Here is a 21,914-nt window from a genome sequence, read left to right on the forward strand (position 1 = left end):
TGCTTTAAAGAAAAGGTTTGTTAAATAAATGTATTCATGTTCCCGTAGGCCCATAAAAACTTTGGTATAATCAGTGGCAATGGTGGCCCCAATTGAGGTACCCCTAGATTGTAAGTAATAGTCTTTGCCAGATGAACCTGGCAAGCCTAGTTCAGCCAGGCCACAATTAGAAGTGATGAATGTTGTTGCCCTCCATGGATTCAAACCTGGGTCTCCCTCATGAGAGGCTGTGTCTTTAACCACTACGCCACGGCACTATACAGTTGCTGCATGTCGGTACATCTTCATGACATTAGGTAATTTTTTCACGCATTAACATCAAATATTTTTAAGCATTATGTTACAGTTTTCTCAGTCGCTTTGGTGCGTTTTTCACATCATCCCTAACGTGCTAAATAATAAGTGCATTTCTCAGAACAATTTGTACAAACTGCAATATACAATAGATATGTTTCTGAAGCTAGTCAGTCACTAAAAATCCTTAGTACATCTCTCAAAAGTAAATATTCATGCCAATGATCATGTCAGTGTCATCAGAATGATAAGTCATGGAGTCATAGTTCACGAACAAGGTCGTCAAAATGTTTAGGCATGTTGTCAATGTAACTGTGTACTTTGACAGTATTACCTCATGTAAACTTAGGCTTCAGTTTGGATGACAGTTACTGTATTGAAAATGCACAAGGCTGCACTTCTATGGCATATATCAATTTCAACAGTACTATTTACATTTTACTGTATGTGGGTTATTGATTGAAAGAGACTGGACAGGATTTAGTTTTTCACAGCTCTTACTAGTGCTACTTTATGATAGATACAAATAAAATAATTAAAGTAAGAAAAAGACAAAGGGCACAAAGGAAAGAAAACTAAATTAGAAAGAAACACAGGAAACACCCCTAAGGCACAACTTTGCCCGCAGCACTGTTCTAGTGCTGTCTCTACACATCCAGACGTTCTTTTCTGTCGGCCCACATATTCTCATCCACATCACACCGGATATTTTCCCTTGCAATGCAAGGTGGAAAGAATCTTTTGAAAGGCCTTATCCATCCTCTGCAGGCGTCTGCTGTGATGTCCTCACATGCTGCATCCATTGCAGCCAGCAGGGTCATCTGTGTGTGTGGCTGACGATCGAACACCTTCCACCTCCATGCTGAAAAGAACTCAATTGGGTTAAGGAATGGTGAATATGGTGGGAGGAATTCTATGAGCATCCTCGGGTGGCTCACAAACCATTGCCTTATGATGTTTGATCGATTGAAACATTATCACAAATGACCACATACTTTGGCAAATCCTCTCTAAACAGACCCCTCTCATCATCGGAGATGAGAGCCCTGTAGAGAGTCTCTAAAAAGTTGAGTAGATGCTGGTTGTTGTATGGCCCTATAAGGGGGATATGGGTTAGGACCCCATGCTCCGAAATAGCAGCACACATGGTGATATTTCCTCCCCGTTGGCCTGGCAAATCCACAGTAGCTCTGTGACCAATGATTAATCACAGCAGTTGTCACAAAGTGCTTTTACAGAGACACCTGGCCTTAAACCCCAAGGAGCAAACAACAGTAGTGTTGGATTTCAGTGGCCAGGAAAAACTCCCTAAGAAGGCCGAATTTTAGGAAGAAACCAATAGAGGACCCAGGCTCAGAGGGGTGACCAGTCCTCTTCTGGCTGTGCCGGGTGAGATATTAAGAGTCCAATTGGAATAATTAATACATTTATCTGGGCTAAATCCAGAGCATTTAAAATTAGACTAGGTCAGAAGTATGACCAGATGGACAGGGACAGCAACGGGGTACTCCGCAGGTGTGGACCAGGACCTCATGTCCTCCTAAAGTTTAAAACAGGAGAAGACTGGGAAAAATGCCTTCAACCTTCTGCATTTGATCAGGTTGAAGCCAGCCTCATCCACGTATACAAAGTTGTGAGAGGATTCACTTGATTCCAACTCCATTATATGCTATATCCCAGAACACACAGTTGGAAATGTGTGCAGTTAATGCTTACTGTACTATGTACCACTATACAATGTTGCTGTAAAGTACATTTAAATGTTTTACCTGTAAATACTGGTACCGTAGCTCCTTAACTCTGTCCTCATTCCTTTGGAATGGTACACGGTACAGCTGTTTCATACTCATCTGGTTTCTATGCAGCACCCTGTCAATGGTTGAGATGCTAACCGTATGGATGTTTTCAAAGACATCGTTGTTTTCTATAATGGTCCTTTGTATTTACCTGAGTCTCATGGCATTGTTTGCTTGGATCATGGTGCAAATAGCCTCCTCCTGTCGAGGTGTGAAAAGGCGTCCTCTGCCACCGATTTGAGGTAATCTTGCAGTGCTTTGTGGGGAAAAATGCAGTGATGCATTGCACACTTTCACATAGACAAAAACTATGCAAACACATTTTACTGTAAAACATACAGGTGGGTGCCTGCAAGGTGCAGTCTGTATCTGTATAGAGTATATTTCTGTATGCTGTGAAATACAAGTGGACTACTGTAATATGAAGCATTGTAGGAAGTATACAGTAACAGTGCACTGTACATTGGTGGACATACCTGTTCTCTCTTCGAAACGTTTGAACTATTGAGGTCACGGTTGATCTCCCAGTATTGGGCTGCACCCTTCGACCCGCCTCAGCCATCGTAAGGCCATGATGGACAACATGGTCTACAACAGTGGCCCTTATGTCATCAGATATGCGCCTATGTCCTCTTCTGCCTCTTCCTCTGTTTTGCCTTCCACCACGCATCTTTGCACCTCTTCTTCCTCCTCTTGGCTGTTGACCCTGTTCGTTTCCTGGTCAATCCATTATTGGAAAATTGCAACTCTGTGTTGTGGTCTGTCTATATATGCTTGCCAATTGATTATTCATGAGATGCACCTTTGAGCAATTTAGACAAATGGTTGATTATTGGTTGAACTAACATTTTACAGTCCTTCATGAGTGAGGGTAAATTTCACCTGCACGATTCATCCATTCACGTTTTTGTACAAAATGTCTAATAGAAATGTGTGCTATTAGACTATGCTTGACAGTTTATGACAAATTGTTCAACAATTTTGCATGTAAATGCTTATGCAAGGAACTAATGCCAAGATGTTTTGAGGGGTAAGACTATTAAAAAGAGAACCATCTATAATTTTGATCAACATGACATTGGAAAAAAGCTGACACTTGTACAATTTCAATTGCAATTTGTTCAAAGGAATAAGAAATTGCTTTAATGATGTGCACAAGTGACTAGATGATTTGGAATTTGTACAAGTAGTATCAAGAAATGCACCAAAGCGACTGAGAAAAACTGTAAACTGACTAACGTTTATTATTAAGTTCACCTCCACCACAAAAAGCATCTATGACCAGTATGGCTTTTGCCACTGGCCATTTTAACAGCTTATTCGCCAGTAACAGGCTTACTAGTATCTAATAACTTATTACTTGGAATAGTCATAAGAATTGAGTAATTGCTAGCAAGACTGAAGATGAACTTTACACTGACAAAGCTATTTCATTTAATGGCACAACACGGTTAGTTTCTCTTTCAATCGTGAATGACATTGATGCAATAACTATCCATATATGTGACAATAACTGACTTTTTTGTCAAGTGAAATGACGAGAGAATCTCTTTTACTGCCCAATGGATTGTGATGTGGCATATTTTACCTCAAAAGGCATGCACGGATGCATTGCATTGCATCATTGCATTGCATCATCTTCCGCTTATCCGGGGCCGGGTCGCGGGGGCAGCAGTCTAAGCAGGGATGCCCAGACTTCCCTCTCCCCAGACACTTCCTCCAGCTCTTCCGGGGGGACACCGAGGCGTTCCCAGGCCAGCCGGGAGACATAGTCCCTCCAGCGTGTCCTAGGTCTTCCCCGGGGTCTCTTCCCGGTGGGACGGGACCGGAACACCTTCCCAGGAAGGCGTTCCGGAGACATCCGAAACAGATGCCCAAGCCACCTCAGCTGACCCCTCTCGATGTGGAGGAGCAGCGGCTCTACTCTGAGCTCCTCCCGGGTGACCGAGCTTCTCACCCTATCTCTAAGGGATCGCCCAGCCACCCTGCGGAGAAAGCTCATTTCGGCCGCCTGTATCCGGGATCTTGTCCTTTCGGTCATGACCCAAAGCTCATGACCATAGGTGAGAGTAGGAACGTAGATTGACCGGTAAATCGAGAGCTTCGCCTTGCGGCTCAGCTCTTTCTTCACCACGACAGACCGATACATCGACCGCATTACTGCAGAAGCTGCACCGATCCGTCTGTCAATCTTCCGTTCCATCCTTCCCTCACTCGTGAACAGGACCCCTAGATACTTAAACTCCTCCACTTGAGGCAGGCACTCTCCACCAACCTGAAGTGGGCAAGCCACCCTTTTCCGACTGAGGACCATGGCCTCGGATTTGGAGGTACTGATTTTCATCCCCACCGCTTCACACTCGGCTGCAAACCGTCCAAGTGCATGCTGAAGGTCCTGGCTTGAAGGGGCCAACACGACAACATCATCCGCAAAGAGCAGAGACGAAATCGTGTGGTCCCCAAACCTGACACCCTCCGGCCCCTGGCTGCGCCTAGAAATTCTGTCCATAAAAATTACGAACAGAACCGGTGACAAAGGGCAGCCCTGCCGGAGTCCAACATGCACAGGGATTGTCACATGCACGGATGCGTTCTTTGAAAATCCACCAAAGATAGTCGCAATGTAACCATAAAAAGTTTTAGTTTAGCCTTACTATAACGTAGCTACTGAAGGTTGTAGCCAGCAACCTCTTGTTTGGCAGTTTGTGTTTCTAACCACTATGCTATTTAACAAGGGTTTTTTGGCAGTATTTAGTAGTATTTATGGCATCAACATCTCTCTCTACAAGCTTGCAAAGTGTTAATAGTCGAATTATTGACTACAAAGTGCTTGTAATTGAAACTGGACCATAGGTTTAATAGTTCACTCGTGGGGTTTTCTGCCTGTGGATAGTTGGGAGATATGAATGTGAGCCCAGGCTGTTTCAGTACTTCTTGGGGTATTTTGTTGTATAGGTATTCATGGCATTCTGATGTATTTTGTAGATACCCTTGGTATGTAGCAGTGTTGTTGTCACAATGGCCAGACCCAACCAGATATGCTGCCCACCACCCTTTCAGGCCCTAGCCCAGCTTCTTTCCTGCCTCAGGATATGACAGACAGCATGACGTCCCACTAACACAGGAGTTCAATGAAACAGTCCCTGTCCCAACTTCCTTGTAATGTGTTTACGGCCAGAGGAGATTACAAGGAAGCAGCTTGAAGAGTGGAGTGAGCCGGGGGGCAGCTAGGCAGGAGGCAGCTGCTGTTTCCTATAGTGCTACGACGCCGCAGCAGACAGGCAACAACAGTCCCAACCTGCCCTGTGGGAGAGGGGGAGGATGCCATTGTGGAGAAGTGGCTCCCGGGCTGGGCAGCAAGGCTCAGGAAAAGCCAATGGACCACCCGGACCCAAAGCCAGGTAGGCTTAGCTTATTGTAGGACTTTACTATCCACTCACTTCTAGGTTTATGGAGAAATTGCGTATTCTGTCAATTAACACTCTTCTGTCGTACTCAGTCTTTACAAGGCATGTAAAAGTGTTTGGAACCTCAGTTCTGAATGAATGGATTACTTATGCCCATACGCATATTTGTACACTGAAGCTCAATATTGTATGCTGAGGTCAGACATTGTTTTTCAAAGACTATCTGATTGATAATGAGCTATGTTGTTACAAGCCGGTCAGAGTACCAGTAAGTGAACTTTTGACTGAGGTTTACTGAAGACCTTCCACCTTGTGGTGTGCTGTGTGATCACTGGCTGAATAAAAGTCTCTGGCTCTCTATCCCAATTCTGCCTTGTTTAACTGTTGAATTCTCAACTATGTAAGAGGATTCCTGAGCTCTTCTCTGTCACTGATTAGGTGACAAAGAAGATTACTTGGTAACACTTTCCGATAAGGGTACGTGAACTACCATTAACGAATACAGTAGTTAACATAAACGAATGATGAACAAAGACATCAACAAAAGGTTAATAATGAAAACCCTTACTTTATTAATTATTTACAAAGTACTGTTGTTTTTTTGCAGTTTTAATGTGGATATAGAGTAGGAAATGCTTTCATGTAGCTAGTAGTTTGCATGAACAATAGGCTAAGTAATATAAATTACTCATAAGATAATCCAATTTGTTAATATGATTACAGGGCGGTAACCATTATTAATAATGTAGGCCAGATAATGATAGTTTAATTTAACATCATTCATATGTACTGTCTGCAGTAGCAGGGGTTATCTTCAAATAGGTGTGAAACACATAATGTATGGTCATATTTGGGGTTATCTATTGTTTCCTTGTAATGGGGATCAATTAAGTATATTGAAAATGTCAGTTCTCGAAGGTTGTATCTTTGAGGGACAATTACTACAGTTGGCCAGTAGTGGGCAGAGAGACGTGGTCGCGTTACGTTGGCAATGATATGTCCATATGTCCAGAGTGGTTGTCTTACAGATTGTCTTTATAGGATCATGTGCTATCACTAGTATTCAAACAAGTAATACCGCATTAATCCATAACACCAAATCATTATTTCATTTTTAATAAAGCATTAACAACAATACCTCACTATTAGATCATTATTTTGTGTCCCCTTAAGTGATGAATGTACCTACTTTTACAATGACTGTATTAGTTAAGTTTTTTGTTTCCTACTAAGTGACCCCTTAAGTAAAGGGAGGAATTATCCTACTTTGACAAACTAATGACCCATTGGTAGCAATACACCATCATAATTTATACTTCACCATTAGTTCATTATTTTGTGTCCCTTTAAGTAAAGTGAGGATTATTTTGCTTATCCTACGTTAATAATGACTATCTAATGACCCATTGGTGTAGTAGCCATAAACCTTTAATAACAGATACTTCACTATTAATTTTATTGTGTCCCCCTAAGTAGAGTGATAAATTGTCCTAACTTAACACGGACTAATGACCCATTGGTAGCTCTAAGCCATTTACAGCTGACACCAAAAGTTAATACACTGTTTAAAAAATATTAACAGAACACTTACATCTCACATCAGGTCACAATGAAGGAAATATATTAAAGATCAAAATCTTTACTGTACATTGTGTAATTTGTTGAGAACAAAATAATGTAACAACGATCAATGGAAGACTGGATTGATTGAAGACTGGATTCAAACTCACACCGAAAATCTAAGTAAACAATTGAAATCACAGGTTGTTCCAACTTGCGTGAATTTCATCACAGCAACTCATAAAGGGACTCAGTAGTGTGTATGCCCGCACGTGTCTGTATGCACTCCCAACAACATCTGGGCATGCTCCTGATGAAATGGAGGATGGTGTCCGGGGGGGATCTCCTCCCAGACCTGGATCAGGGCATTGGTGAGCTCCTGGACAGTCTGTGGTGCTACTTGGCGGCATCAGATGCACCGATACATAACGTCTCAGAGATTCTCAATTGGATTCAGGTCTGGAGAACGTGAGGGCCAGTCAATAGCATCATTGGCTTCGTCATCCACAAACTGCCTACACACTCTGGCCACATGAGGCTGGGCATTGTCCTGCAGCATTAGGAGGAACCCAGGGCACAGGTCACAAACATGTACACCAGTAGGCCACTGGAGGTCATTTTGTAGGGTTCTGGCAGTGCTCCTCCTGTTCCTCCTTGCACAAAGGAGCAGATACCAGTCCTGCTGCTGGGTTGATGCCCTTTTACGGCCCTGCCCAGCTCTCCTTGTGTAATGGCCCATTTCCTGCTATCTCCTCCATGCTCTTGAGACTGTACTGGGAGACACAGCAAACTTTGTGACGGCACATATGGGTGTGCCATCCTGGAGGAGCTTGACTGCCTGTGCAACCTTAATGGGCTGCAGGAACTGCCTCATGCTGCCAGTAGTGACAAGGAGAGGGTTTGCAATGAGGGGGGGATAGGGGGGGGGGGGGTCCAAGAGCCTCCATTAGTCTTTAGGGACCCCCTAAAATATTCTTTTTAAGTTTTGGGTGTCCAACAAAAATGTATTTTAACGCTCATTAAAAAAATCGATAATGATTGTGAGATTGTGAAAATGATCGGTCTTCAAGGACGCTTCATAATTTGCTGCAATAATTAATTTATTCGCTGGCCTATGATATTAGCTGTGATAACATAGCTAATGAGGAAATTGTAGACATATAGACCCATTTGGAGTGGACGTCACAGTTACGTCACTGAAGTTTGGTGGTGGCAGAAAACTGCAGGAACAATTGTAGGGAAATGGGCAAGATCCTCCAACTAAAGGAAAAAAAATAGTATTGTTGTGCTGTTGGATGTCTGAATAGGAATGCAAAAATAGATGGCTTTAATTTTTATAGAATACTGTTGTCGAAGCGACCCCTTTTTAAGCTAAATGCAGACATTTATGGTTGCAAACCATTAAACAGACTGGACTGATGAAATCATCCAGAATGCTCGTCTCTGCCGTGGTCATTTCATATCAGGCAAAGTTTTGTCCACTGTTTATCACACAGAGGTAAATTCAATGATGTAGTTATAATAATAACAACGATAAATTAGTAACAGTAGAAACCACAAAGATTCTCTGCAGATTATTTCACAATGGTAAACACCATGCACCAACGTTAGTAACATTAACTAGCGTGTAAGCAGAATTAGCATGCAAACCAACCAAATTGCTCATACTTAGACAGTTTAGCTTACATCACTCAGTATTTATGAAATAATTTTATGAATGAATGGGTTTGATGATTATGTTGTACCAGTGATATGACATTTTCTTTACAAAATGATTGGAGAAGGTGTACAGGTGATCCATATTCCTTATAAGTCAATGGTTCCCAAACCTCTCCTGGGTCCCCCCCAGCCATTCCATCTATTAGATGTATTCCTGAGCTATCACACCTGAATCAACTTATTAAATAAGCTAGCTCTGGGATACGTCTAATAGATGGAATGGCTGGGGGGGGGGGGTTCCAGGAGAGGTTTGGGAACCACTGCTATCGGATGTAAAGAGGTTACTGTTACGTTCTGCCACCAGTTCAGCTCCGCTGAAAATACTTCATCACTGTTTACTAACACAAAAAGGGCCTATTGGCTTAGTTAACTGATTATTCTTATATTTCGTCAAATTGATTGAAAGTCATATTGCTGAATGTTTTAACATAGCAATTAATTAATTATTTATTGAAACAATATTTTGCATCATAGAGTAGAGTCAGAATGGTCAAGCAAAATACAGACCATTTCAACTCAGCCAGGCCAAGAACATACTATTATTTTAGCTCAAGCTAGTGTTAATAAAAAATATCAATAACTATGTTTTTGCCAGACCGTGTAAACGGTTCTGGTGGCTATTAGGATTTATTCAGGTTAGACAAACACTTTGTCAGTTATCGTCACTCATATTGATACAGTTGTTATTGTATCAATGTCATTCACAAATGGCTATTAAGCTGTTAAAACGGCCCGTGACAAAAGCCATAAAGTTCATAGATTTTATTTGTGGTGGAGGTAAACTTAATAAGAAAAGTTACTCAGTTTACACTATTTAATGGCGTCTAGAGACATATTACCTGATAATAAGCTTTTAAAACGGCCAGTGGCAAAAATCATACAGTTCCTAGATGCTGTTTGTGGTGGAGGTAAACTTAATAAGAAACGTTACTCAGTTTAACGCTAGTTAATGGTGTCTAACAAAACATTCTAACTTGGCGTTATGGTAGAGTGAAAATAATATAATGTGAAGAGGCTATACTAATGTCTGGCATGTGTGCAGTTCGGTGGCGTATTGGTTAACGAAAATGCCTTTCATGTGGGCGCCCCCCGTTTTATTCTTGAGAGGGCAGCCATGATCAACACATTTTATTGCAGGCCAGCTGAACTAGGCTTGCCTGGTTTCTTGTTCTTTATGAGAACTAGCTGAGCCAAAATGAAAAAAAAAATATTTGCCTGACCAACTAACAGGATGAATGAGAAACATTGGGTTATTAGTTGGTTATGTAATTTGTTATGTTAAAATATCTTAGGACGTTTCACCATAGTTTTTTCAAATATCAACAATAATCAACAACAGACACAGAATGACAGTTCATAGGTTTTTCCTAGATTTCATTATCGTGAACAAAGTGGCTACTCCCAATATCATGTTTTAACATTAAATGAAATGTAATGGTTTGGTCATATGTTATAGGATTGCTGATTGCTAACAACATTTAAAAATGGGAATTTTTCATTCTTCGCCTTGCCAAGTGTTCTAACAGTGTTAGAGAAAAGGGGTTTCAGACAATCACATTTATTGATTGTTCCTGTAGTTGTGGAGGTTGGTGATGACTTTTTAAAAAGGCTTCGTCTTTTGTTTTCATATTTCAAGTGACAGATTAGATCAAATTTGGAACTTTCTCCATTCTTCTTTTTATTGAGACCTCAGGGGAATGTTTCAGCTATTGTAAACATTGTGTGGCAATCTGGGGATAATGCTGCTGTTTGTTTATATTTATTTTCAGTTGCTTCAAGATTTGTTTTCTGACTAAAACCCTAATGCTTAAAAGCTTATTTGATTATAAATGCAATCACTTTGCTTTTTCATACAATAGGCTTTAATTGTAATTAAACACTAAATCAAAGCAAAACAGGTAAAACTGCTAATTCCCCTAGATGTAATTGATACTGTAGCAAGAAGAAGCGAGAATGGTTGAGATGGTAAAGAGAAGGTTCATTGACAGGTAATGCTGACAGGCCTGTTAGGCCTGCCTTCCTCAACACTTGTCACCTCACTGCCCTCAGGTAATTATCTTCAGAGCCGCGTATTGAATGATTGAATTGAGCTGACTTTAGTACATACTTTTTTATGTGTATCATGATTAGGTAAAATAACCTGAGATTAGATAACAGGGGCGCTAAGTGAACAAAAACATCAAAAATGTACACTTATTTTATTAATTTACAAAAGGTTAAGCAACATTTTCCTGTGTGGAAAAATAATTATGCTATTTACTCTAACTGCTTACTCCAGCATTAGCAGCAGTAAACATAACTACATGCTTCCCTTTAGTCATTGATTTGCCTCACAGCACCGTAGATACATTTTGTCCCATTCCTCCATTCAGTACTGCTTTACTCAATTTGTGGGTTTTTAAACATAACCAGAGTGCAGGGTTTGCCACGTCTTTTTATGATGTTTAAGTGTGGACTTTGACTGTTTTAAATTTGTTGTCATTCTGATGTTGACTTGCGTATGCGTTTTGAATCATAATGCATTGACCCAGCAGCGGACAGCTCAAGGACACTTGGGCTGGCATTCCTCTGTATAAAGCAGAACTCATAGTTTCGCCATTGTTTGCAACATGTCCAGGTCCTTATGCAGTAAAGCAAATCCAAAGTGTGATATTACCATGCTTAGTCATTGGTATGGGGTTCTTACCTTTAAAAACAGTATTTGGTTTTACTACTTTTGACTAATCTGTCCATAGAACTGTTGAAGAACTCTTAAAGATAATTTATTCAATTTTTGCAAACCTGAGAGTTCAGGTTTATTTTGCAAACCTGACTATAAGTGCTTTTTGGCAAATTAAAGGTAAGCATTCATGTTCTCCTTAGTGAGCAATGGTTTTCGATTTACTACTCTGCCATCAATCCCATGTTTGCCTAGGGTCTTTTTAAAGAAACACTAATCTTAGCCGAGGTGATGCGAGAGAGGCCAACAGATTCCTGGATGTTGTTCAAGGATTCTTTCTGACTTCCTGAACAGTTTTAAGCCTTGCTCATGGAGACATTTTGTGAGGACGGTCACTCCTGGGGTGATTTAATACTGTGTCAGTGCTGGACTATGTTTCCATACCTCATACCTCAGTTTCATGCGTTTAAAGGGGCACTGTGTAGAATTCTGCCTCTAAACAGTAACATACCTTGTGTCCTCCTCGTCTTCCCTTACCGAAAGAGACTTGAATAGCATAAGTTAGTCCAGGGTGGTTTAAGGTGGGCAGGATAATACTGTGAGTGTCTCAAATGAGTATAAGGAGACAACAAGTCACTGCAAACTGATTGACGGACCGGTAAGAAAAAATTGAAACACTAACTTAAAACAGTTACTGCAGATTTATCCTGGCAATTTATGCTTGCATTTATGCTTGTAGTACAGTAATACCTCTTGTAACAACATTTCCCAAAAAGTTGGGATGCTGCGTATAATGCAAATGAAAACGGAATGCAATAATGTGCAAATCCTTCATCTTTATATTTAATTGAAAATAGTACAAAGACAACATATCAAATGTTGAAACAGAGATTTTATTGTTTTGGGAAAAATACATGCCCATTTTGTGTAGACCCAAAATAAAATACACAGGATCTAGGCTAATTTGGCATCTTAGCATATTGTTTATAGATTCACATACACCTTCCCAAAAGCATTTCATTAATGGAAGGTAAGCTTAAAAGCTCATATTTACATATTCAAATTGTGGTAATATGCCGCTTATGGATAATTGAAATAGTATTTGCCACACCATAGTATTTACATATTCCTTTCCATGACGATAGAATATATGAACAATATGATTATGTTTTTATACATGGTAAGGAAATTGCATCATAAATAAATGGTAAATCAGAAAGTGAAACAGGTTCACAGCCTATTCCTTCCAGATCAAGAAAAGATGATTCCAGATAATTTCTAATCCAATCATATACACCCCATTTGAGAGGCCTAGTGATAAAACATAAAATGAGGTCATGACAGACCGCGTTTTTGTACTGGAATTTGCAATTTAATCATAACCTTTAAGGGGATTATTATTTTCTTAAATTAAACAAAATTATATTTTATAAACAAAAAACATTAATATACACTGCTCAAAACAATTCATGGAATGACAGTAATCATGAAATAACACCAAATCAATTAAATCTCAGAAATAATAAATCTGTCCAGTCACAAAGAATAAGCAATTGTGAATCAATGTCTCCTGTTTTGGTACAAATTAAAGTGACAACAGGTGCACTGGAGCGACATCAGCAAGACAACCCACACAAATGGAATGGTGTTGCAGGTGGTGGCCACAGGCAATTGCTCTCTCCTTATACTTCCTGACTGATTCTTCTCCAGTTTTGTGTTTTGCTAGTGTCTTTGTCACTGCTGGTAGCATGAGGCAGTACCTGCAGTCCTTTCAGGTTGTACAGGTAGTCCAGCTCCAGGTAGTCCAGCTCCTCCATGATTGCACATCCATACCTGCCGTCGCAAGAAGGTTTGCTGTGTCACCCAGTACAGTCTCAAGAGCAGCATGGAGGAGATACCAGGAGACGGCAATTACACGAGAAGAGCTGGACAGGGCCGTAGAAGAGCATCAACACAGCAGAAGGCCGTTATCTCCTCCTTTGTGCAAGGAGGAATGGGAAGAGCACTGCCATAGCCCTACTAAATGACCTCCCGTGGGCTACTGGTATACATCAAACTGTCAGAAACAGACTCCATGAGGGTGGCATGAGGGCCTGACATCCTCTAGTGGGACCTGTGCTCCGAGCCCAGCACTGTGCAGCTCGACTGGCTTTCATCAGAAAACACCAGAATTGGCAGGTCCGTCATTGGTGCACGTTTCTCTTCACAGATGAGAGCAGGTTCACACTGAGCACATGTGACAGACGAGTCTGGAGACGCCTTAGTGAACGTTATGCTGCCTGCAACATCATCCAGCATGACTGGTTTAGCGATGGGTCAGTGATGGTCTGGGGAGGCATTTGCTTGGAGGGACGTGCTAGCCAATTAGCATACACATTCTCCTCCACAGCATCACCAGCACGAGCATCAGTTCATCTACTGGGTCGTTATCAAACTATATAGAATAGACAAAAAAATTATGAATTACAGAATTTGTTTTTTGTAAATGGTAATTGAATTTGAAGAATACAAGAATGTGTTTGTATTGAGGGTCTTTTCATACGAACAAAAACGATTAAGAAAAGAATACAAAGAACAGTTATTTCTAAGAACACAGGATATAGTATTTTCATTTGCTTATAAGGCCCTACAAATGTACAAAATGAAGATTACATAGCCAATCTATAGGCGACATGAATTGTCAATAGGTGACATGAATATGTTATTGTAAAACCACAAGGAATTATTAGAAAAAGACAAGGTCCATTTCTCCAAATAAATCGCCTATGTAAACGGTGTGTCTTTGCAGGTCTCTCCCTGGGCTATTGAGTTGATTTCAATGCCAATGCATAGCTCTAGTCCTAGTCAAGGTGTAGTTGGGCATATTGTAACCAGGCTTTTTTGTGGCATTGGCGCAGCAAAGGCGTCTTTCTGGCAACTCGACCATGCAGCTCATTATCGTCTTATTGTGCTCCTTGAAATAACCACACTGTCTTTTTCCAGAGCAGCCTGTATTTTTCCTGAAGTTACCTGTGGGTTTTTCTTTGTATCCCAAACAATTCTTCTGTCAGTTTTGGCTGAAAACCTTCTTGGTCTACCTGACCTTGGCTTGGTATCAAGAGATCCTCAAATTTTCCATTTCTTAATTAGTGATTGAACAGTACTGATTGGCATTTGCAAGCCTTTGGATATCTTTTTATATCTTTTTCCATTTTTATAAAGTTCCATTACCTTGTTATGCAGGTCTTTTGACAGTTATTTTCTGCTCCCCATTGCTCAGTATCTAGCCTGCTCAGTGCATCCACGTGAGAGCTAACAAACTCATTGACTATTCATACACAGACACTAATTGCAATTGAAAAAGCCACAGGTGTGGGAAATTCAACTTTAATTGCCTTTTATTACTTGTGTTTGTCACCTTGTGTGTCTGTAACAAGGTCAAACATTCAAGGGTATGTAAACTTTTGCTCAGGGCCATTTGGGTGATTTCTGTTATTATTATTATTTAAAATGTAGCCAGACAACTATGTGATATTAAAAGGCTTCATATGATCACTATCCTTAAATATAAGGCATTTTTGCAGAGTCAGGATAGACAAACACATTTGCTGCCTACAACATACAGTAGTTACATTATAGTAAGCCTTAACTAAAACTTATACGGTTATATTACGACTGTTTCTGGCATGGAATAGTTCATCTTCAGTCTTAATAGCAATTGCTCAATTCTTATGATTATTCCTAGGACGTTAGTAGATACTAGTAAGCCTGTTACTGGCTTATTAGCTGTTAAAACGGCCAGTGGCAAAAACCATAGACGCTATGGTGGAGTTAAACTTAATAAGAAACGTTAGTCACTTTAACACAATCCTCAATGGAGTCTAGTGACTGCTGAAACGTGTAATGCCGAGGTGTAGCGGTTAAAGACAGTGACTCTCATAGGGAAGACCTCATTTTAAATCTATTGAGAGCAACAACATTTATTAATGTTATTTGTGGGCCGCAATAAAACTGTTTCTAGTTATACGGTATTGCGACTATTTCTGGTAGATTCCACGATTCTCTCGTCTTTTCACTTGATGAAAACATTAGTTAACATCACCTTTATTGATACTTAGTGGTTAACAACACAGCTTTCCACGTGGGCGACTCTGGTTCAAATCTCGAGAGTGCAGCACTTTCTATTGCGGCTGAATTAGGCTTGCCTGGTTTCTTATTTTTGCATGATCAGTCATATTATCAAAATCAGTGCCATAATTTCACAATTACTGCCAGGGTATGCAAACTTATGAGCACAACTGTATATAGTTGTTATATAGTTATAAATCTTTTTTTAACAGAAAATAGAGTACTAAACAATGTTAAACCTGGTTTTAGACCAGGACACAGTACTTTTACTGAATATAGCCAAAGCCTTGAATAAGAACCTAAGGTGTGTTGCTATATTTATTGACCTGCACAGGGCCTTCAATAATGTTTGATACTAAATGAACTGCAGTTCATAAAGGTGTTCACCAAGTCTTGATTTTGGGTTATTTGCTGTTAACGATTTATAGAAATTATATTTGTTACTCTGCGAGAAACTTAATTTTTCACTTTCATGCTGATGTAACAGTATTGTACATGGCAGCTCGATCTGTTGCACAACATTTTTTACACTTGCAGTCTGATTTACAACTTTTACAAAATTCCCTAAGAGATATTGGCTAGTTTTGAATGCAAATAAAATAAACTATATGTTTTCTTCTAGGTATAAAATCATTCATTTGTATCATTTTAAATATTACTGAGTCTTAGAATTGTGTTCCTTCGTACAAATACTTTGAAATTTGGTTTGATTGTAAATTCTCTTTTAAAACACACGTAAACGAGTTGGTTAAAAAAACTTAAGATCAGTATTTGTTTCTTTTATCGAAAACAAAGCATGTCATCTTGACATAAAAGTGAAATCGTTTTTTTTTGTCAGTGCTGGACTATGGTGATGTATTATACATGCATGTTTCAGCGTCTGTTTTTAAAAGTCTGGACCCTATCATGTAGTGTTACATTGTATTGCCGGTGCAAGCTTTTGTACATACTGTTATACAATATTGTTGGTTGTATTCATTGTCTTTTAGAAGGTCCAGACATTGGTTAAAGTTTGTTTATAAGGCCATCCTGCAAATCTTTCCTAAAAAGCAATTGGAGAAATAGACCCTATCGAACATGCTCACAGTTCCAGAGGTATTTTGGGCTCTTTCCGAGATGGGTACAACATTGTTTACCTACTTTGCACCCAAGTCTTGGAATCTTCTCCTTGAAGGCCTTAGGTTGAAGGCCAAAGTGCTTATAAGGTAGTTTAAACAATTGTTGAATTACCATATTAACCGTGAATTGTGTTTGCTATTCTTCAAGTGTTTTCAGATCTGTATAACTTGAAAATCCCTTTGGGTTGGGGTGGGGACGTTATCTCGCCAGTGGGTGGTGTGGGTGGGCAACACCCATTTATAAAAGCAGAGATTTTTAAAAAATGTATCAGTTTGGAACACTGCAAATCCCCTACCCCCGGTTGAATTTAATATGAAAAGCAACAAAACAAAACAATTTGGGCTCTTTCTGAGTTGGAGGTATGGCCTGTTCTAGGCAGGATTTTAGTGATGCCATACACCTTCCCCTTCTTCATAATTATCTTGACAGTGCTCCAAGGGATCTTCATGGAGCATACAAATATTTTTAGATCTATCTCATCTTTCCATAAAATTGTCCCTTAATTTATTAATTAAGGGACAATTGGGTCCTTGGTGTTGATGGTTGATTGTTTTCTTTAGTTACAACCCAACAGAGGGAAACCAAAGAAAGGTATAAAGCAGTTTATCTTGAAATCATGTGAATGAATTTAAACAATGTGGAGGCTAATTAAGTTAGTGTGTGATTTTGAAGGTGGTTGGTAACAGCTAAGTTAATTTAGGTGTGGAGTAGTGGAGACTTTTCTAAATGATTATATCACGTTTTCTATTTTTAATATATAATTACATTTCAAATTAGTAGTCAATTTGCATATTAGTTATAGTATGGTGTGTAGATTAATGGGGAATTAAATTCTAACTTAAATGCACTCTGAAGTACCAACAAAACAAAATGTGAAAAAATTCAAGGAGGCATAGACACTATTTTATTGCTCTGAATGTGGTTTGGTGAAGCCCAAGAGTCTTTAAAATTATTTTGTAACTCTTGTCAGGCTGATGGGTATTGTAAGAAGTCAGCCATTTCGTATAGTGGTGAAATAATGATTGCGTACCCGGTCATCAAGGGAGAGTGTAATTAAATTATTAATTACAGCATTTGATAGTCTATTGTTCATGATGTTCTGCTGGGAAACCTTAGGTCCTGCCGTTCATGTGGATGTTACTTTGACATGTACAACCTACCTAAGCATTGTGTAGACCATGTGCACCCTTTCATAGCAACGGTATTCCCTGATTGCATTGGCCTCTTTCAGCAGGATAATGCGCCCTGCAACAAAGCAAAAATGGTTCAGGAAAGGATTGAGAAACACAACAATGAGTTCAAGGTGTTGACTTGGCCTCCAAATTCCCCAGATCTCAATCCAGTCGAGCAGTTGTGGGATATGCTGGACTAACAAGTCCGATCTATGGAGGCCCCACCTCGCAACTTACAGGACTTAAAGGGTCTGCTGCAAACGTCTTGGTGCCAGATACCACAGCACACCTTCAGAGGTCTAGTGGAGTCTTGGCGGCAAAAGGGTGACCTACACAATATTAGGCAGGTGGTCATAATATTATGGCTGATCGGTGTATACTGTACATTATGAAATAATGCAGTTATTTGAAAACAATAGATGTTGACTACATTTTCTGCATTTAATGCTAGTAAGAAGTTAGCAAGCTTATACAACAGTGGTTAGGTAGCTACGAATTGTATTTACACAATAATATTACAGTTTATTTAATTTGCTTTGGCACAGTTGTGTTCCTCAAGGCTCGGTTCTGGGCCCATTATTGTTCTCACTATATATGCTCCCTCTGGGCGATGTAATCCGAAATCACAATGTAAACTTTCACTGTTATGCTGATGACACACAGTTATATATTTCAATGAAGCATGGAGAAGCCCCTAAATTAGCTACTTTGGAAGCATGCTTTTCAGATATTAGGAAGTGGATGACAGAGAATTTCTTGCTCTGATACTCAAGGAAAACAGAAATGCTCGTTTTAGGACCCAAGAAACAAATAGCGTTGTTAGCGGATCTCACTGTGAACCTCGACGGCTGCATGGTCATATCCCAAAAAACTGTAAAAAACCTAAGCGTTACCCTTGACCCTGACTTCTCCTTTGAAGAACATATAAAATATGTCTCAAGAGTTGCTTATTTTCATCTTCGAAACATTGCAAAAATTAGAAACTTTCTATCATAAACTGATGCAGAAAAATACATCCATGCTTTCGTTACTTCTAGACTAGATTACTGCAATGCTCTTCTCTCTGGTTATCCAGACAAACTAATAAATAAACTTCAATTAGTGCTGCACACGGCTGCTAGAATCCTAACTAGAACACCATTTTTTTAACACATTACTCCTGTCCTGGCGTCCTTACACTGGCTGCCTGTTAGGGTTAGGGCTGATTTTAAGGTTTTACTCTTAACCTATAAATCAATATATGGACTTGCTCCTACTTACCTTGCTGAAATGATCCAGCCATACATACCTACACGTAACCTTAGATCGCAAGATGCAGGCCTTTTAATTGTACCTAGAATTTCTAAACAAACAGCTGGCGGCAGGGCTTTTTCTCATTGAGCTCCACTACTGTGGAATGATCTGCCAATTAAGGTTAGAAATGCAAACTCAGTGCAAACTTTCAAATGTCTACTAAAAACTCATCTCTACAGCACATTTTATAATTAGGTGTAGCCTGGGGGCGTGAAGGTGACCAGTAGGCTTGATACTGTCCACCCTTGCTGTCTTGCCAGGTGGGCTCTCGTCGCCACTGGGATGCCCTCCCTCCAATGCCTTTCGGGGGAAGAGTCACTGGCTTGTTGTTGTCTCTCCGGGCCTCCCCCGGGTAGGGCCACAGTGTCGCCGGACCCCCCCGTCTCAGTTCCAAAGTGTTACGCTGCTATATTATGGTGCTGGGGGATATGAGGAATGCACTTTCTAACTTTTCTCAGTCTCCTCCAGTTTTACATTTTAGGAGGAGATGAGGTCCTGGTCCACACCTGCGGTGTACCTGGTTTGGGGGGCCCGTTGCTGTCCCTGTCCTTGTCCACCTGGTCATTCTTTTGACCTAGTCTAGAATCAAATAGATTCTGGATTTTGCCCAGAGAAATGTATTTATTATTCTAAATGGACTCTTAATATCTCACCCGGCAAAGCCAGAAGAGGACTGGTCACCCCTCTGAGCCTGGTTTCTTCCTAAAATTCGGCCTTCTTAGGGAGTTTTTCCTAGCCACTGAAATCCAACACTACTGTTGTTTGCTCCTTGGGGTTTAAGGCCAGGTGTCTCTGTAAAGCACTTTGTGACAACTGCTGTTGTAAAAAGGGCTTTATAAATAAATTTGATTTGATTGATTGAGTTGTCAAATGACTATCAAACCTTGTCAAACTGTATGAATTACTATGTGAATATAAGGTAATTTCCTCACATGACTGTAGTCATTTATAATTGCTATGGCACAAAATGCATTGAGTAAGCCTTGCTAATCAAAATAGTTTGCATTCATTTGGTCTTGAATTATATTACTGTCAAATGCAATTATACACATGTTCATTGAGTAAATCCCTACATGCTAAACAGAACAACCAACAATCACAAGGTGCAGTGGTCTACATTTTTCCAGAACTGTATATTAGATACATAATAGTTATTTGGTATTGTTGTAATAGTTAGATTATATTCAACTTTATTGTCATTGAACAGTACAAGTACATTACAACAAAATGCAGTTAGCATCTAACCAGAAGTCCAGATAGAAGAGGGCAGGAAATGTATAAGTATTACAGTTTTTCTCAGTCGCTTTGGTATATTTCTCAGATCACAACTGAAAAAACTACTCGTTCAACCTCCACATATTCTAGTCACTTGTGCACATCATAAATGTAATTTCTCATTCTTTTGAAAACAAATTCCAATGCTTTGGTACATTCATGAAATTGATTATATACAAATGTCTGCTTTTTCCTCAGGTCATGTTGGTCAAAATATATCACACTGGTTCTCTGTTGAATAGTCTTCCCTCCCAAAACCTCTAGGCATTAGTTCATTGCATAAGTCATTAAATGCAAAATGGTGGAACCAGTTGTCATAATCATATTGTATACTATTCTATTCTATTCTATACTCAGCCACATACCTAGATGTCCCTGCTGGCTGCCATGGATGCAGCATGTGAGGACATCATAGCAGATGCCTGCAGATGCTGGATAAGACATTACAAAATATTCTTTCTGTGCTGCATTGCAAGGGAATATATCCGTTGTGATGTGGATGAGAATCTGTGGCCCGACAGACCAGGACGTCAGGAGGTGTAGAAAGACTGCACTGTAATTCCATATACAGTGTTGCACGTACAGTTCTGCCTGAGGGGTGTATGTTGAACTATGTTGAACTTGTTCATTTTGTATCTTATTACTTTTTGCTGTAAAATAGTATTCTCTTTTTATTTTCTGTATCGCAATGGTATTATACTGTTATTTGTTGACAGACCAACAGAAAAAGCATAAGTGTGAATCCTGTCCAATCTGTTGCATTCAATATCCCACATACAGTAATGTGTAACTTTGTACTGTTGACATTGGGCAGCCTTGTGCATTTCCAATCACTGTCATCAAAACCAGAGGCATAGTTTACCTCAGAAAATACTTAGAGTACACTATTTTATTGACAACATGGCTAAGCATTTTGACTATCTTGTGAACAATGAAACAAGGACTTATCATTCTAATGGCACTGAAATGTTCACTGACATAAATATTTACTTTTGAGAGATGAACTAAGGATTTTGAGCAAGTTCCAGGCTTTTGCAGATAATCCATTGCATGGTGCTGTTTGTACAAATTGTTTTGAGAAATGCACTGACTGGTTTGCAAACATTAAGAATGATCTGAGAAATGTACCAAAGTGACTGAGAAAAACTGTAAGTGTGTTACAAGTGGGATGTATAGAAGTATAGAGGTGCTATAGATGTGCAGATGCAACTGGCAATTCTAAATGTGCAATGAAGGCAAATTGAAGGTGGATGTGCAAATGAAATGCAGGGATAGCAGCAATGAGGTCCCCAAGGTAGACATGTACATGTCTACCCTTACATGTAGCAACTGGGTGGGTATAGTTAATGTTGGGTACAGAGTTCAGCAGGGTTACAGTAGCTGGAAATAAACTGTTCCTGAGCCTGCTGGCTCGAGAACAAAGAGACCTGTTGTCAGATGGATAGACTTGGGATAGATGGGGAACAATTCAGTTTCCTCACAATTTAGAGCAACCAATCAGAATTTAGCTGAC

General features: G+C 39.8%; 1 protein-coding gene across 2 annotated transcripts in view; it reads left to right on the forward strand.

The window, feature by feature from the left end:
- The window catches only part of LOC105017410 (rho GTPase-activating protein 40), a 56,506-nt gene that overhangs the window by 12,593 nt on the left and 21,999 nt on the right, over window positions 1–21,914 (forward strand). Inside the window, exon 2 of one of the 2 annotated variants that reach the window (XM_010882009.3) lies at window positions 5,269–5,491. The exons of the other annotated variant lie outside the window; for it this stretch is intronic. Within the exon in view, the coding sequence (XP_010880311.2) occupies window positions 5,412–5,491 (80 nt within the window). The 5' untranslated portion in view covers window positions 5,269–5,411. The remainder of the gene's footprint in view (window positions 1–5,268; window positions 5,492–21,914) is intronic. 2 annotated transcript variants of the gene reach the window in all.

Source organism: Esox lucius, chromosome 17 (assembly GCF_011004845.1).
Source record: "Esox lucius isolate fEsoLuc1 chromosome 17, fEsoLuc1.pri, whole genome shotgun sequence".
In the NCBI taxonomy this organism is placed as follows: domain Eukaryota; kingdom Metazoa; phylum Chordata; class Actinopteri; order Esociformes; family Esocidae; genus Esox; species Esox lucius.